Source organism: Emys orbicularis, chromosome 8, assembly GCF_028017835.1.
Source record: "Emys orbicularis isolate rEmyOrb1 chromosome 8, rEmyOrb1.hap1, whole genome shotgun sequence".
Lineage (NCBI taxonomy): Eukaryota > Metazoa > Chordata > Testudines > Emydidae > Emys > Emys orbicularis.
The window spans coordinates 78,990,285-79,008,583 of record NC_088690.1 but is presented as its reverse complement, the minus strand read 5'-3'; the positions used below and the strand labels follow the sequence as shown (position 1 = coordinate 79,008,583).

Sequence of the window (18,299 nt, the reverse complement as noted above, 5' to 3'; positions counted from 1 at the left end):
TAGTTTTCTTTCTCTCTCTCTCTGAATACAAATACACAGCATGTGATTCAAGAATGAGACCTGTTTTTATTTAAAAAAGAATTAACTCTTAAAACCAATGCAGATGTTTTAATTGTTTCATCCAGGTTCCAGAGACAGTTATTCTGACTGATATAAATTTATTAGTTTTACTGAATGTTTAATATTAATAAACTGACAGCAGCTCAATGGAATAGCGTGGAAAGGCTGCTTCAAATGGTTCCCACCCCCACCCCCCTCTCCACGTATCAGCAGTGAGTGAAGTCCTGGCATTAAGGTGAAGAATGGGGAGATGCCACCTCCTCAGACAAGCAGGGCAAGATTTCAGAATTAGCTTGCCTTTGGAAATCTACAGTGAACTCTGTTAGCTGAAGTCTTCTATTGCTACAAATTAAAGTAGTGTTCCACGCACACACTCAGATGATGAAAAGCCATCATGTGCTCTCACAACAAATAGACAACAAAACTCTTTAAATGCATGTTTTGGATTATTTTGATTGGAAAAGTCATTTTTTTTAAAAAAAATTGACAGGTATCGTGAGGAGATGGGGAGACAAGCAGGTGGTGACAGTTAGTCATATTGACAAGACTATAACTTTTTTCAAACCCTATATTCTTAAGCTTTCAGCTTATATATTTCATTGGGTCTGCTTGCATACTCATAGGCCTTGGCTACACTTGCAGCAGCATATAGGGTATGTGTAACTACATATGGCAGGGAAAGGCTCGGACAGGAGGGAAAGGCTTCAGCAGTGGGAACACTCTGTTTTTGTCACCTAGGCCATGCCTCTCAGTCTACGCTACTATTATACCCGTGTGTGTGTCGTGGCTGTGCTCTACATGCCACCATAAGTGTGGATGCATCTATAGAAACAGGTGCAGTAATTTGTTAATGTAGAACTATTTTCAATTACAGAAGACTTGCAATACAGCCATTTCAATGGAGTGTTAATGCCTTCATATGCCAAGAGCAGGAACTGAACTAAGGGGTGCACTGTCATGTTGTGTTAACCACATGGCACTAGGTGAATTGTGCCCCTCATGTTAGTGTGTCAGGAAATCCTAACTCCTGCTCTCAGATAGTTTTATAGCTTTTATGGCCTCAAAGGAAATGTGCTATTATCTAAGGTATTTCAAGTCAGCTGAAAAGTGTCTAGCTTCAGATTTTCCCAAAGGTGTTTCATCTTTCACTCAAAATATCAGGATTTTTTTGAATCGGGGGAAATATTAGTAAGTTGCAAATACCTCAAGAAATTGAAATGATTGCAGCACAATGGAGGTTCTCATAAAATTCATTCTCCTGTCTCTACAAGAACACTTACAAATCACTCTGACAATATTTCTATTGCTTCCAGTCTTTGATAGTTGTAAGAGGTACATCAATTGCCAATTTGTGAAATCACAGTGAACCAGTAGGGAAAGCTTATGCATTTCCCCAGCTTTCCAATAAAGTAATAGCAGCCTCTCCTAGCTCCCTTACGTTAGGCAAGATTTTGATTATGCCTAATGCTCACACAATGTAAGGCTGCTTTTGGGAAAATGTATTCTGATGCAGGATTAGTGCTTTCTCATTTGACTGCTGCTGCTGTGTGTGGCCAAAATGATTATCCAGTAGCAATAAAAAATTTTCCTCCACTAAATGTCCTCTTACAGGTTTTGTAACTGCATGATGCAAAACTCATGTATTATGCATGTAGTGGAATTTGCTCTCTGGGCCACTGGCACCGTGTCAAGGTTTAACCCACAAAAATTACAATGTTCAGATTCTAAAATGGGGTTGTTATGCTGGAAAGGAAAATGGCTCTGCCTGCCAACTTGAACCTATCAATTGCTTTCTGTTAGTAAGCAAATTCCAATGGAGAGGCCTTGTTTTCTTTAAGAAAGTTTGGTTCCATTTCTTAGGAGATCTTGTAAAAATGTGAACACATTTTTACTGCGTGGTGTTTTTGTCAGGTGTCGGTCTGTATGATTAGCAATCCTGGGTTTGAGTTTTAACAGCCAAATCTTGTTGTACTTTTCTAAGAGCCTCAGCAAGTTTTCCAGTTTTGAGCTATTGGAGGCCAACTGATGAATGTGAATGACATTGACTTCCTCTAACAGTCACAGAGATGGTTACCTCCTTGATGGGAGCCATACCACAGCAGATTAATGCTCCATCTAGTCAGAGACAGGATACTGGACAATGGCCAATACAAGATCCTTTTGAGGGAGCTGCAAAAAATGTCATGGGAGTTGAGAATAACTTGCTCATAGTGGCCATTTCTTCCCTCCCCCCCCCTCCCCCCCCCCCAATCAGTTAGACTAATTTATGCTGTGAAACATTACTTAATTTTCTTTCTTTCACAAGTTAATTGACTGATAAAGAAGTGTTTATTTTTTAGCAGTTTTAAATGTTTCCTTTTAGTTTAATTAAACATCCTTGTTGCCATAACATGAAGGGGCAGTGATACATTGGGTGCTCCTATTTAATCTTCTTGATACCATTCCTTATCTTGTATACCTTCATCATGTTCCCTTTCATTCATCAGACTCGGTGAACTAAACAGTCTTGGAACAAACTTCCCATCCCCACCCCCAGATCTGCAATTAGGTTTTAGAAGTAGAATGACCGGAACTGAACACAGTTTTCCAGGTGATGATGTTTGTATGGTGGAATAACACCATAATACATTACTTTCTATCCCATTCCTTATGCAGCTGAACAATATTTTCTTTCTTTACCATTGCACAACATGCAGCAGCCCTCATTCATTGAGCTATCCACAGTGAGGCCAATGTCTATTTCCTTAATTTAGAACTCAATAAAATGCCAAAGTAGTTCAAATTATTCCTTCCAATATGCAATGTTTTGTAGTTGTGGGGCAGGTGAATGCCACCTAGAAGAATCCGGTTCTGTTTCTGCTTCTGTCAGAGACTTCGTATGTGCCACTGGACAAATCACTTAAACCAGCCTTTTCACAGGTGACTACTAGTTATGTGTTCCTCATTTTCTTGGTGCCTATCCTGAAAATCAGGCTCAAGGTGTCTTAAAAGCTGACACTCACAGCTACAACTGAAGTCAGTGGAACCTGTGGCTACTCAGCAGCTCTGATAGCAAGGCAGTGTAATCTGAAGGAATGTTCAGTGGTAGGAGTTAAGAGGTCCTGATTTCTAGTCTAGGCTCAAGCACTGATTCAGTCTGACACTGGGCAAGTCATTTGGTCTTCCTCTTTCTCTATCTATTGTCGGTTGTTGGCTGCGTGCGTTCTCTCTGCATGCTGCACTGGCTCTGGCCAGATAGCCCATACAGCAGACTTCGCCGGGAACAACTGCCCAGGAAGACCATAGACTTTCTTCAGTGGCAAAGGCACTTGGCCAGGTTTATTGCCAAAAAAGCACGGTATTAGTGCCCTATACGTGCTACAGGTACACTTAATACATGCATGCCCATCACAATGAACTTGGCTCAGTGAGTAGCGGGTTTTCCGCTCCCCCCTCAGCCAGAGAAAGACACCGACTCAGTGACCCCTCTTTTATACACTGTTACAAACAAGTTACGTATTGCCCCTCTGGTGTGGTTAGTTACCACCCTTTACTTTGTACACGTTGGTTTGATCAAAACATCTCTAGCCGTTACCCTGTCATCCTGACCTTATCCTTAGGAAGGGTCAGTGTGTCCTGTATTATGTTAGTGGAGTGAGTTTACACCATAACCTTGTATTGGGGTGTTTTGGCACAATCCTTCTGGAATGTATTTATGTGAATACATCGTGCTTAGGAGTGCTTGTGTTTTTTGAAATGCCAGCCCTGTTCTTGCCAAGTTCATGTATCGGATTGTGAACCTGAAAGCAGGCATCTGCCTTGTAACAGGGCCTGACTCTTGCTAACTTTGCTTAATATCAGCAAGGCCTGACTTTTGGTCACTTTAATTCAGGCCCCACACCCCATGCTTCAAGCTCTTTCTACTACAAGTGCGTAGCTGCCTACCTTCCAGGAAGTGGAGGATTAATTGTCTGTACAGTGCTTTATATGTTGAGTGCTATAAAAATGCTAAATGCTCTGGAAGATGCAGGTCTTTAGGTGACTGCAGCCAAACTTGAGTCACTTAGCACCCAGAACTAGTGGAGACACCTGTTGATGTTGGGCTTAATCTTTCTTGGCCTCAGTATACAGATCATTTTAATTTTGGCATTTGATAATTCTTGAGTGCTCAGTCCTGCAACCTTAATGTCCTTTCAGTGTATGTAATTGATAAATATGCTAAACTCCAGTATTGGTACTGAACTTTGTGACCCTTTCCTGCTAACCTTTTGCCATGTTGAAAACTGACCATTCTTTCTTTGTTCTGTGTCCCTTTATCTAGTTGCTAACATAACAGGATGTTAATTCTCACCCTGTGACGTGGTTTTCTTACCAGCCTCTCTTGAGGGACTTTGTCAAAACTTTTTGAAATTCCAGATTGTCAGCTGGTTCTCCTTTATCCACTATTTTGTTGACACACACAAAGAACTCTAATAGGTTAGAGAGAGAGAGACTTTTCTTTGCAGAAGCCATGCCAATTAGCTGTGCTACTGCCATTTTTAAAGATAACTACAATACGTGCTAAACTCCAGTCTTCCTATACACTAGGCGATTGTGCATATACCCTCTTCATCTCAAATGTGCAGAGCATATTGTGAACTGTGGCTGCCACTCGGATGGGCTCCTCTGTTTTTGATATGGGAATGAGGCTGAGAAACACCAGAGCACTTGACTCTTTAAGGTCATTCAGCATATTATCACCTTGTTCTATCAGGGGACCATGTTCTCCTTCCACAATGCACCACAAGAGCTGAACAAATGGGCTTCTCTATTGCAGTACTGTGCCCAGTAGTCAGTTTATTACACAGCTAAAAAATGTGTATCTGTGTGATTTAATGCAATAGCATTTGCTGAAGCACTTTCACACCTTGTCAGGAATCGAGTTACCACACTGATAAGAAGTTTGAGGTAGTCAGGACTACATATCTGTTCTTTTGGAGATACTACGTAATTAAGAGGAATTACAGGGGTCATTATTCACTAATGCAAGCATTTCATTTAAAATGGAAGAGCAGCACCCGAGGCACAAAGACACTATTCTTGATTAAGGGTTGCAAGTAGGATTTACAAATGCTAACTTGAGATCCTAGGATGCAAAGTGCTGTATCAGTGCTTCACAAATACAGCTTCAGTATCCATGTGGTGTGCAGATACTACCTGTTAGCAAAAAAGGCTAGGAAATTTGCCCAAGATCACACAGCAAGGCTAGTGGAAGAGCAGATGAGAACATGAAAGTCCTGTCTCCCAATGCCAATGTTTGAGAACACATTTTGATTGCACAGTGGATTTACCATCTCTTGCATCCGAAGAAGTGGGTATTCACCCACGAAAGCTCATGCTCCTATACGTCTGTTAGTCTATAAGGTGCCACAGGACTCTTTGCTGCTTTTACAGATCCAGACTAACATGGCTACCCCTTTGATACTTGACATCTCTTGCAAGTCAATGACTTCTCATCCTACAATCTCAACATTTAGCAGATACTAATGTTTAATGACTTCTAAATGCAAATTTTGCTGCTAGTTAATTTAGGCTTAAATAAGGGGTTTGAACTCAAATGCAAGAAATTCTTCAGAATTATCATTTGCCTTACATTACTAGAAATATTGTGTGGAGTTAGTGGTATGTCAGAACTGTTGTACAGAGATTACAAATGTGTATTCCATTTTTAATATGGTCACTCATTACCGCACTGTTTCTTTATTCACTTTTTTCATACCATTTGTCAGTGAAAGTAGATGACCGGATGTCTATAAATACATAAATTGAGTGTATTCATCATGATAGATACATAGCTGAACAAGTTAAGCTTCTTTTGGATTTACTGGTATCAGGGTAGTTAGCTTTAAAAAATAGTATTCCTGCTTTTCAAAATTCTGAAATAACAATTTTCTATTTTCAGTGCCCAGATTCTGCCTGCAAACAAGACCTTCTAGCCTATCTACAGCGTATTGCTTTATATTGCCATCAGTTGAACATCTGTAGCAAAGTTAAGGCAGAAGTTCAAAACCTTGGAGGAGAACTGGTGGTCTCTGGGGTATGTAAGATCTGATATTTCCATTTCATGTTTTTCTTTCTAGGTTGAACAGTTTTCCCAGTTTAAGCTTTTGTGTTAAAGACTTATAGATAAAATGAACGGTACATGGGTTTATGTCCAAACTTTAAACCCTTGCAAATATTATAACTGCCTCTACTTGAAGGCAGAATCAGCATCTTAATAATCTTCAAACTAGTTTTCAGCTTTCATTACTAGCCAATAACCCTCAGCAAGACGTTTCACTATAAATTTGTAATGTTCTACCACTCTTTCCACAGGCTATTGATTTTACATACAGTGGGATTAAATCATCTTAATCAGCATAATTTTATGTATATTTCTTAATCTACCCCATGTTTTCATAGAGACTTTGAACAGGGTGGCCTTGTAATTATCTAGGGGTATTTATTTCAAAATAACTATGCCCTGAAGTTAAACGTTTTTAGTTGCTCCACTATTTGATGACAGCTGAAAGCTGCTGTAAGGCCAACCTCATTCCTTACTCTGGACATCAATTTAGCAAATGCATTCTTGTCTTCATTGTACTTCAGATTTTTTTCTCATTGAGAAGAATCTGCATGCTGTAGATTACATAGGAGAGAAACAGCTAAATTTATTAAATCTTTTGCCACGCTCTAACTTGTTTATAATAGTCACTTATGTTCTAATTGGGTGAAATCAGCAATGATGCTGGGGAGTTAATACAGGATTTAGTCTATGGAGGGACAAAAGGGATTGGTAACACAGTACTAACAGTTGAGTCATTAGAAGTCAATTTAAAATCTGATCTTTCCTAAGGTGTTTCATATACTAGAAACCTTTGTACAGTTTCTCATTTGTGCAAGTATCTTATACAATTTCTCACTTTACTGCTTTTTGCACTGACAAGTGGCTGCTGTAAGGAATATAGGAATAGTGAGTGCTGCATAATAGCTGAGAAAAATGGGAGACAAAATGTAATTGAAACAGTTCTGGCAACGTAACATCCTTTTACATAATGTTAGCACCTTCATGCCAGAGAGATTTCTCTGCCACCCTCTCACTACTGGCAGCAGGACATGCTCAAACTGCCAGAAGTGAGGAACTGAGCGATAAGATGCAGCAGAACATGTGTTGCTGTGTATCTGTGATGCATGGCTGTTATCTGTGAGGCTGAAGGCATTGTGGTGTCAAAATACTAGATATGTCATTATACAAGAATGTGCTCTAGGGTTTTACTGTGATTATAAAATTCCTTTTTAATTTACATATCCTGCAGACATAAATTAGTCCATATCAGTAGGCTAGTATCTTTACTACAGTCCCCTTGTTTTTATCTCTTTTCATTGAATAAGAACATGGCTAAATCTTCCCAACACTTTTTGGCCTCTAGCAGATTATTGGATGAAAATCTGTGCTGTAAAAGATAGCCCACTGCTTCCCATTGAATTGGGCACTCTGTCTTTAAAAATAAATATTAACAATTTGTACCCTGAACTAAAAATACACACACAATTCCATAGCAAGAATTTGGCAAAGCATCACTGAACAACTAGAATGAACTATGGCAAAGAGAATCCAGGCAGGAAAATTCAGGAATTTAGCTGTTTCCCTCCCACATGTTTTGCATAGTTTTGCAGATTTCTTCACATTTGGAAAAATTCTGTAAAGAGCAGTGAAGATAAAAATATATTTTCCAAATTGATGGTTAGGTTAAGGAAAGCAGGTTAGATTGATTGAACGGAGGGGAGCACACCATGGCCCAGCACAGACTTACCATTCAGATCTGGTCACTAGCTACCAAATTGCGAGCACCCTGGGGAAAGGGCTCTCTTAATCTGTAAAGCATCAAGCACACTGGAGCTATATAAATCATAGGGAGAGCCTGAAGTACTTATACCGCTTCTGGATCATGCAGGCTAAAAGCTGCTTCAGACCATTCTAGGACCTACAACAAGTAGTCTTTTGAAACGCTGTATTTTTATTTTTAAAAAAGGACACAGACCATGAGAACAGCAGACCCTCTGAAAAAGAAATTTTGCAGTTAGCAGCTCCCTGAAACAATCCACTCAGTGAATCTGCAGCTCAGCTTAGAATCCAAGTGCTGAAACCTGCTTCCTATGCAGTTTATTATCCTAAAATGTCTTGAGTTCTAGGAAGGAAATACTTGATCTGTGCACTTACATGAGCTTGATGTAGGTGGCCAGTCTATGCAGATGTGATGGGTCACATTAGTCAATGGTTAGGTCTCTTTCAAAGCCAGGACACAGTCTTATTTTTTCCAGAGACTCCAAGAATTCCTTAGTGAGTGCACCAGTTTGTTGGCAAAGCAGCCAATAAGCAGTTTGACTAGAATGAAAAGGAAGCACACAGTGCAACTGCACAACCCCAAGACTGGTTGTGCCAACCAGTTCTTAAAAATGTAGTAATTTACCAAGAGGTGAAAACATCAGCTTAAGTTTAGTAGCGCAGTGGGCTGCCAAAAGGCAACAAGTGGTATGATACCTTCTTAATACTCAGGCTTTCAGTTAGAACAGAAATTTTAACAAAATCAAGGATCACTAAAGATCAGTAATGTGGTCTACAGTCTGTTCTGAGTGTCCCAATCAATCTGACTGTTAGTTTGCCATGGGGTTTATGCATGTGAACTCTCAAGTGTATGTAGCTATTCCTTTTGTTATACGTATGGGCACTCGTGGCAATAAAGTAGACTTAAAATGGCAGTGAGTTGTTATAATAGGACAAGCATACGCTGCATAGTGTTGGGCTCAAAGTAGACTCCTAGAATTGGAGAGGATAAGCCATTATTTCAGCAAGACTGTGTGGTATTGGTCTGTCTTGATGCACACAGCCTTCATGCCCTAGATCATGCTCAGACATTTGCCCAGCTTCCTCCCCTAGTTCAACTCTCATCTGCCCCACTGTCTGCTTTCTCCATTGCATTTTTGCATGTTCTTCCTTCTGCCCCTGCTTGCCATGAATGCAGTTCCTTCAGACCGCCTCTTTCTTTCAACTTCTCTTTAAAAAGGACCTTGGCATGAGCAACAGAGAAGCTGAGTTCCATTCCTCCCCTTAAGTTCTCCTTTCATAATAAAAATTGCTAGGTAAATAAACTACGTTTAGGTGCCCAAATTACAGCCCAAAGGCAGCTTCTATCTATTACCATTAATATGAAGAAACATCCAACAGAAACTTGAGATCCTAGCATGTAATCCTTCATGCCATACCTGTCTGAACTGTGGCATTGCTTGCGGGCATCTCTGGTCTCTGTAAACCACACCCCTATATGAAAGAGGAGAACAGCTGACATAATCTGCTCAATTTTGTGCAAATTGGGTGCGGCCCTCTACTCCACTGGGTTCATCTATACACTGGTAATTTGGCAGGAGCTAAAGTTCGGTCTCCCAGAGTATAATTTTACCCTTCATCTTTTCCTTACTCTGAAAGAACTGTTTTCTCTAATGCAGCTTTCCTCACTTTAATCCTGCTTGCATGGACTTCATCACTGGCTGAAACTGCTTAATAGTACCTTCCTCTTAATGTGATTTAATATGCCAGTGTGATTTAAATATTTATCAATCAGCGATTAAGATATCATCATAGCTATAATACACTTAATTGAAGTGGAAGCTGCTGTGATAGGGCAGCCACAAGACTGACAGCAAACAGCCAAGTACAAATATTTTAAATAGTTCATAAATATGGAAAAGGCACCATTGAGTGCACAGAAATACTGCTCATTCGTCTGATGGTATGAGTCAGTTTCTCATTACCAAGAGTCAGAAAACATAGCATCACTTCTGGAAATCCTGCTGAGGGTTCCTTAATAAGAGGATGAATTACCTTAAAATATTCTAAAAATTCAAGTCACAAAGCTTCTGAAACATCTTGCGTTTGCTTAGTTCTTGCAGTGCGTAGCAGGTCATGGGCATTGCCAAAAACAGATGATGATTATGATATCTATTGTAGGTGGACAGTGCTATGTCTCTGATCCAAGCTGCAAAGAACCTGATGAATGCAGTGGTGCAAACTGTGAAGGCTTCCTATGTGGCATCTACTAAATATCAGAAGTCCCAAGGAATGGCTTCCCTGAACCTTCCTGCTGTGTCTTGGAAAATGAAGGCTCCAGAGAAGAAACCTCTGGTCAAGAGAGAGAAACAGGATGAAACTCAAACCAAAATCAAAAGAGCATCCCAGAAGAAGCATGTTAATCCTGTGCAGGCTCTCAGCGAGTTCAAGGCAATGGAGAGTATTTAAAGAGAAGTTTTTCTTTCAGACCACTACTGCTACTTCTAGAACTTTACTTTTAATATTCTAAGGATTTCAAAAGTTTACTATTCATTAAAATGTATTTACTTAATATAATTTGGATAACTTTGTTTAGATTACATGGGGAAATACTCAAATTTATAAATCCTATCAATACAACCTCAGTCTGCAAATGTTTTAATATTAGGTTGCTTTTAGACTTCAGGGGCATATTTCTAGGTGACAATTATTTTGTATAACTCTGCTAAACTAAAATATATCCTATAACCAAAGAATCTTACAGTAACACTAATCATTAACCTTAGTAGCTGGTCATGTTACGCCTTTCAATGACTGCAATTTTACATTGTGATCAAGAGGAAAACATCACTCAAAAGAGAGAATTAAATTACTAATGGATGCATTAGTGTATTCACACATGGTGTGTGTAGGGGATAAACTTTGTGTGTTAGAATATGAGGATAGCAGGTGCTAGCTGTGCTTCTTATACAATAAGGCAGCAGTGGAAAAACATCTGGAAAAGTAATACACTGTCGCACACTTTTCTAACCTGAGTGGGTTTGATTTTTCTTTTTTAATTTGGAATAGAGCTTTTTGTTGCATTTGTTTAAAATTGCTGTTTTCCAAGACACTACTTGAGCTGTGGGTATTAGAGCTATTTGACAGAAAATGGTGAGTCATGCCCATTAAAGCATCTTGAGGGTAAAGTATTTTCTGGTTACTTTGCAACAGGCCTTTTGTTAAGGGTTTTTCATGTATGTCTCTCCAGGAGGAGAACCCATAAGAAATCCAGTAAAACATATAATGCATCATGGAGGAAACTGATTACTTTTTTTATAACACAAAATGAGAATTTTAATGGTTGGTTACAAATTACTAATGTACTTTGCCGCAGGACACTAATAAAGTTGCTTTATCAGCTGGTATGTTGTCGTGCTGTAAATTTAGCATTTTTCCCCCCAGCATTCAAATGCAAATTCATCATTGTACTCATTTCTGATAATTGCTATGCATCCTGCCTTGGGCTTGCAAAGAAATCCAGCGAATAGTGTTTATTCAGGCTACAATTTAGACTTTATATTATTTGTGATAACTTTAGCTACAAGGTATAATTTTGCTGTCTTATTTAAATTTTATGAATTTGTTTTTTTTTTTTAAAGTTAGTGAATTGTACAGGTCAAAGTTTGTTGTATTTAAAAGCACACTTTTAAAAAAGGAAAATGACCTGTTCTGGATTTAATCATTTTGACAGTAATTAAATTTTACAGAGCCAGTCATTGCTGTGTTAAGAAGGTATGACTTGATTTACTTTGATCAACTTAGCAATTTACTACGCTTTTTAAAATAAATCAGACTTAAAATATATTCACAGTATTGCTACTACAGTACAAAAATGCTGATCAGAATAAACATTTACATCACTCATATAAGGTTTCTGTAAGGATATTTTTTGCTGAATTTATTCTGTTTTCCAAGCAAATTATATCTTGTCCTCATCAGTATAAGTGTACTATCTATATTATATAAGAGCTTTTATGCTACCTTACAAATGCGCTGCATTTATAGATACTATAGGCAAAATAGATCTGTTTTTAAAAGATGACTCAAAGTATGCCAGAGGCACTGGCATTCAAGGGTTAATGAGCTAGTTTCTTTGCACACAATGTTGGAAGAGTCATTTTTGTTCCTAGGGTTAAAATAACATTATTTTAAAGGTTATCTGCCCTAGGCTGTTCGGTGACTCTCACCAAAATAAGCACATTACCTTAGTTTTTTTTAGCTAATCAGATTTTTTGTAAACTATCTTTAGATGTGCAGCAAAATTAAAGTAGTAATCTTTATTTTTATTTAAAAGTTGGCTAGCTATTGTATTTTGTATGCAGAACTTAAGTCATTAAGGTAGCAACAAATTACAATATAGCCACAATTGATTTAAATGTAATTTGAAAATCCAAATCAAATGCCACGAAGCCAAATTTAGCAAGAGACTGAACTAGTCCTTCGTGGGGAGGATCAAAACAAGCTAGAATGGTTTAAGGGTTATACCTCGCAAAAAGGCAGGGGTTTCTCAGGCAGAGGATGGGGGAGAGAACTCAACTGTTATTGAAGTTAGTGTGGGGGTGACTTCTGGGGGGGGGGGGGGGGAAGAGACTATGAAAACTGGAGGGCAATTTAGAACTGAATAGGGATTGGAATCTGATTGCTTGTGTGGCTAGGCATGACTTCCATGCCTGTTTTTCAAATCCATGCTCAGCACTGACAATCCCAGCAGTATCATGGGGACTGTGCCATCTGCTGCCTGAGGGCTTCTGCAGAAGCAGTGTGGGCCTCTAGCCAGTAGAGGCTGTTACATTGAGCAGTTGTCGAAAGAGGTTTGGAACTTCCTCTCTCTCTCCGTGCCTCAGCTGCATTCCCAGCTGCTAGAGTGCAGAGGAGGGAGCCATTACCAGCTGTACAAAGATGGAGTGAGGCCTACGAAGAGACAGGATATGCCCTGTGTGCTCCACTTCACAAGAGGGTGAGTTGCCTTCAAGAAGTGGGGCTTTCCATCCTCCCCATGGAACATGGTAGAGGAATGTAGCAGATCACGGTCTCTACCATTTGCCCCATCCAACTCCCTCCTAAAAAACAAAGGTGAGGGTAGGTAGGGGAGTGCCTTTTGCAGGAGGGACATGGTGGATTACAGGATTTTATACAAACCTCAGAACATCCAAACCTCTTGAAGCCCCAAGTTACAGTCTAGAATCTAGGATTCTCCATCATAAGCACATACTTCTGATTCCTTGGGAACTCGTAGCTTTCAGGATCCTGGCTTGTTTGAAGGCTCGTCCTTGGAAATTTTCCTCACTCCCCAAAGTAGACAAATCTGAGGGGGCTGAATTGCTTCCTGGAATGTGTGTTGAGGACCCGTAGCATTCTGTCAAGTATCAGGGGGTAGCCGTGTTAGTCTGTATCTACAAAAACAACAAGGAGTCTGGTGGCACCTTAAAGACTAACAGATTTATTTGGGCATAAGCTTTCGTGAGTAAAAACCTCACTTCTTCGGATGCATAGAGTGAAAGTTACAGATGCAGGCATTATATACTGACACATGGAGAGCAGGGAGTTGACCGCTATACGTACCTACATGCCTCCAGCTTCCATCCAAGACACATCACACGATCCATTGTCTACAGCCAAGCCCTAAGATACAACCGAATTTGCTCCAACCCCTCAGACAGAGACAAACACCTACAAGATCTTTATCAAGCATTCGTAAAACTACAATACCCACCTGGGGAAGTGAGGAAACAGATTGACAGAGCAAGACCCAGAAATCACCTACTACAGGACAGGCCCAACAAGGACAATAACAGAACACCACTGGCCATCACATACAGCCCCCAGCTAAAACCTTTCCAGCGCATTATCCACGATCTACAACTTATCCTGGAAAATGATCCCTCACTCTCACAGACCTTGGGAGGCAGGCCAGTCCTCGCTTACAGACAACCCCCCAACCAGAAGCAAATACTCACCAGCAACTACACACCACACCACAGAAACACCAACCCAGGAACCAATCCCTGTAGCAAACCTCGTTGCCTACTCTGTCCCCATATCTACTCTGGCGACACCATCAGAGGACCCAACCACATCAGCCACACCATCAAGGGCTCATTCACCTGCACATCCACTAATGTTATATATGCCATCATGTGCCAGCAATGCTCCTCTGCCATGTACATTGGCCAAACCGGACAGTCCCTCCGCAAAAGAATAAATGGACACAAATCGGACATCAGGAATGGTAACATACATAAGCCAGTAAGTGAACACTTCAATCTCCCTGGTCATTCTATTACAGATTTAAAAGTCACTATCATTGAACAAAAAAACTTCAGAAACAGACTTCAAAGAGAAACAGCAGAACTAAAATTCATTTGCAAATTCAACACCATTAATCTGGGTTTGAATAGGGACTGGGAGTGGCTGGCTTATTACAGAAGCAGCTTTTCCTCTCCTGGAATTGACACCACCTCATCTATTATTGGGAGTGGACTACATCCACCCTGATTGAATTGGCCCTGTCAACACTGGTTCTCCACTTGTGAAGTAACTCCCTGCTCTCCATGTGTCAGTATATAATGCCTGCATCTGTAACTTTCACTCTATGCATCCGAAGAAGTGAGGTTTTTACTCACGAAAGCTTATGCCCAAATAAATCTGTTAGTCTTTAAGGTGCCACCAGACTCCTTGTTGTTTTCGTAGCATTCTGGAGGCCCACCAAAGAGATCTGGATCATATAAAGCTCTAATAGTCAAGGTAGGAGGCTGAGGCAAGGAAAAGGATTTTAGCAGACCTGGAGTAAAGTGAAACTTACCTCGGCCTTCTTCCTAGAGGTAGAAAACGAGGGAGAAAGGGAAAAGTTTGAAGTCCAGAAAGACACAAAGTGGAGGTATGTGATAAAATGGAAGAACCAACTTTTCCAGTTTCTAAAGCTGTTTGCCTTTGAGCTTGTGAGTACCTACACCTATCACCTGTCTCTGCATTAGCTGTGAGTCCATGAAGTGCCAGATGTCAGTGAGGCTTTTCCAGTTGGCCAACAGCTCTTTGGAACAGAGCAGTAGATCAATGTGGGGATTCATCCTCCAGTGGAGACCTGCTGAAGGATTATAATGGGGCCTACTGGAGCTTTCTGTTTGGAGGGCAATTTAGAATTGAATGGGGATAGGAATTGAGCTAATGCCAGTGTAGATAGGTTTGGATTCCGCTAGTCCCATTTCTATCAGGACTGTCCCAGGTTTTACAAACCCAGGCTCAGCATTAACAATTCCAGCAGTCTTGGCCAGCACTAACCTCTTTATACAACCGTGGAGCTCCAGACATTGATGGGAGGGGACACAAAGCCCCTATAAGGTTAGTTGCCTGTACTCTGAGGCCTAGACCCCATGTATATGATTCTGGCTGGGCATTGCCGTGGTGAGTATTAATATCCGTCTGAGAATTGTGGCCTATAATGAATCGGTGGCTTAGCTCTGCAGTAGCATAATCCTCTAGCAATGTCCCGCTTTTGGCTGATCTCCAACGCAAGCTCTTCACATACCTAATGGGACAAGAATGGAGGTGAGCCCCATTCAAGTAGTGTAGTCTGTTCTTTTAAAGGGCTCAGACAGCATGGTGATGTGGTCCTTCATGAGCACATTCATTCCTGGTTGCGGGATTTACAGTGTGGAACTAGCCCACTCCGTAACCAGTGGCCTGCTGTTAAAATCTGATGCATATCTTCTTTCCGGGAGAGCTGCATCATATGCTATAGTCTATTCAACCGTGTTATCTAAGGCAGGGCTGACGACTCTTCTTAGCATGTGCACAGCGTGCTTCGGGTGGCACGTAACCTGGAGTCATCACTGAATTGACGCAGGCAACATGGTCTCAGTGGATGGTGCACGTGAGTGGGAGTTTTGTGAGGTCCTGGTCCCAGCTGTGCTATTGAATGGCTGCATGACCTTTGGTAAGCCGCTTTATCTTTGTACCTCTGTCCCCAAATTTAAAATGGAGATAATGATCCCTTCACTACGTAAGGCTACACGCTTAAATAGATGTGACTTTTCTAAAGAACAGGTCAATTAAATTGAAGTATTCTCACTGGTTGGTGTGAGAGAAAACGTGTGGAAGTAATGAGATGACTTGGTTTAATATTGCATTTAATCTGGTTTTCAATTTTTGTTATGGGATAAACAGCTACATGTTTTGTTTACAAAGACTTTGCTCTCATATAGTCACCATTCACCCTAATGAGCCTTGTCTAAACACAAATGGCCACCGGCTTCACAAAGATCTGTGTTTTTAATCGATTTAGTTAAGCCAGTGCAAACTCCTGTGTAGTCACAAGTTGATTTACATCAATTTAGCTTAGGTTAATTCAGTTCAATTGATATTGGCCAGTTGTAAACTGGTGCAAAACCTCTGGGACACACATAACTAAAATCAGTTTTTAAATCCATTTAAATTGGTACAACTTTTATACACAGATCAGGCTTAAATCTCAAAAGTTCTAGAGGGGAAGGCACAGATCAGATTACAGCCAGATGCCCTTACCCTGGACCCTGAGAGGTAATGTTGAGTTGATGCTGCCCCCTGTATTTTAAGGTACAAAGTTAGATTTCAGCTGCTGAAAACTCAGCATATCAGAATAGCTTTGTATTGAAATCAAAACTGCCTATGTTACTACATGCCTTGGGAGTTAATCAAATCGATGGCTGAATCAAGTAACACACGTAAGTTCCTTCTGCTGAAGGATTCCAAAGCACTTTACAAACTGTTCACTGGTAAGTGAACTGAAATTCAGCCACCCGTGTCACTGCTCTTCGTAATAGCTCATTGCCTTAATTTCTCTGTGTGCTTTTATCTCTTGACTACTCCAACCAACTTTTGCTGTGAGCTCCTCAACCAGCTCCTTAGACTCCAGAATTCTGCTTTCTCAAGTGTCCTTGTTTTTAAAACTCCTCCCGTTCGTTTCAAGTATTTTGGTGCTCTCTCCTCCCCTCTTTGCTTCAGCTCCTTAAATTGCCATCCTCTTGCTTCCTCATAATTGGTTCTCAGTAGGTGTGAGTGCCTTCTCATGGGTAGCTGCAGCGATGTGGCACACCCTTCCAGGAAACCTGTCTTACCGACACTCCATCTCACTTCAGATCTTACCTGAAGCCTCTCAGCTTGCTTGCCTATGCCTCTGCACTCCCCGCTCCATGGTGTTGCAATTGGCTTTGTAAAGAGTTTTTTGGGATGCAGTTGGTAGGAGGATCCAGTACAGAAGCAATGCATGAAACGCAGGCAGCAAATGAGGATATCCTGGTCTAGAAAATCAAATGGGTTTAGTGAATGACAAAAACATGCTCCCTCTGCCAGCTGCACATACTGAGATGTCTATAGAGAGTCTGCAGGACAAGCAAGTAGGCTCCAGTTCAGCAAGGTGCTTAAGAATGTGCTGATCTTTAAGCACATGAATACTCCCATTGACTTCAGAAGGGAATGTTGCTAACTCTTCTGCTATCTGGTGTTTTTCTTAAGAGTCCCAGCTCCTGGAGTCAGAGGATTACATGACTATCTCAGCTTCAGTTTTTAAAAAAATTAAGTGCTGAGTATTTGTCCATGTGGATCTCACTTCTGCTGCACATGCGTTTCATGCTGTTCTTAAACATCTTACATGCATTGAGATGTCTTATTTGTTCTTTTCTATCCCTTATGATTGTGAAGGAAAGCTTGAAAATGTAAGCCCTGGAGACTCCTCTCGTGATTTCTGAATGCGTGGTATATCCCCCTGCTAAGTAATAACATAAGGAGTCCAGTCTTATTAAAGTAAATGTTCTCGTTATTAAAGTAAGCCTTATTTACAGAGCTAATTCAGCAGCAGTTAATATTCTAGCCATGTGCCGCCTCCTACGCTGTTGCTTCCTGCAACCCATGCTCCTCCCTCCACATTCCTTGCAGGGTGTTGCAACACTTGGGATTGATAGTACTGCATAAGTACCAAATTGGGGCTATAAATGTTGGGAGTTGGTTACAGGAGGAGAGCCAAGTGCCAGCTGAGGCTGATGGTGATGGTGTCATGATTAGCGGCCATAGTTATGGTGTGTTTGGACACGTACCATGTTTAGAGCCACCCATGCCGCTAAGTACTTCGATGGGCAGGTAGAAGGTATAGTGTAGCCCAAATTTCCGCATTGTGTCAATGACAGAATGATTCTTTCCTTCATATAGTTGCTGTTTCTATGCCATCTTTCTCATCTTTGAAGTCCTGGATGAGAGTGAAATTTTTCTAGTAAGTGAGTAAGTATCAAGCTGGCTATGCTAAGGCAGCTAGATGTATGCCAATAAACCTGATACCATAGTATCCAACACGGCCTCTATTTCATTCAGCACCATGTGGGAAGAAGATTGGAAGCCTTATACTTGC

At 40.7% G+C, this 18,299-nt stretch overlaps 1 protein-coding gene across 1 annotated transcript in view; it reads left to right on the top strand.

Annotated features, from left to right (window-relative positions):
• CTNNA1 (catenin alpha 1) overlaps nt 1–11,765 on the top strand; it is a 216,326-nt gene extending 204,561 nt beyond the window's left edge. Inside the window, exons 17-18 of the mRNA XM_065410042.1 lie at nt 5,981–6,115; nt 10,064–11,765. Of these exons, the coding sequence (XP_065266114.1) occupies nt 5,981–6,115; nt 10,064–10,351 (423 nt within the window). The 3' untranslated portion in view covers nt 10,352–11,765. The remainder of the gene's footprint in view (nt 1–5,980; nt 6,116–10,063) is intronic.
• Nucleotides 11,766–18,299: the final 6,534 nt, after the last annotated feature.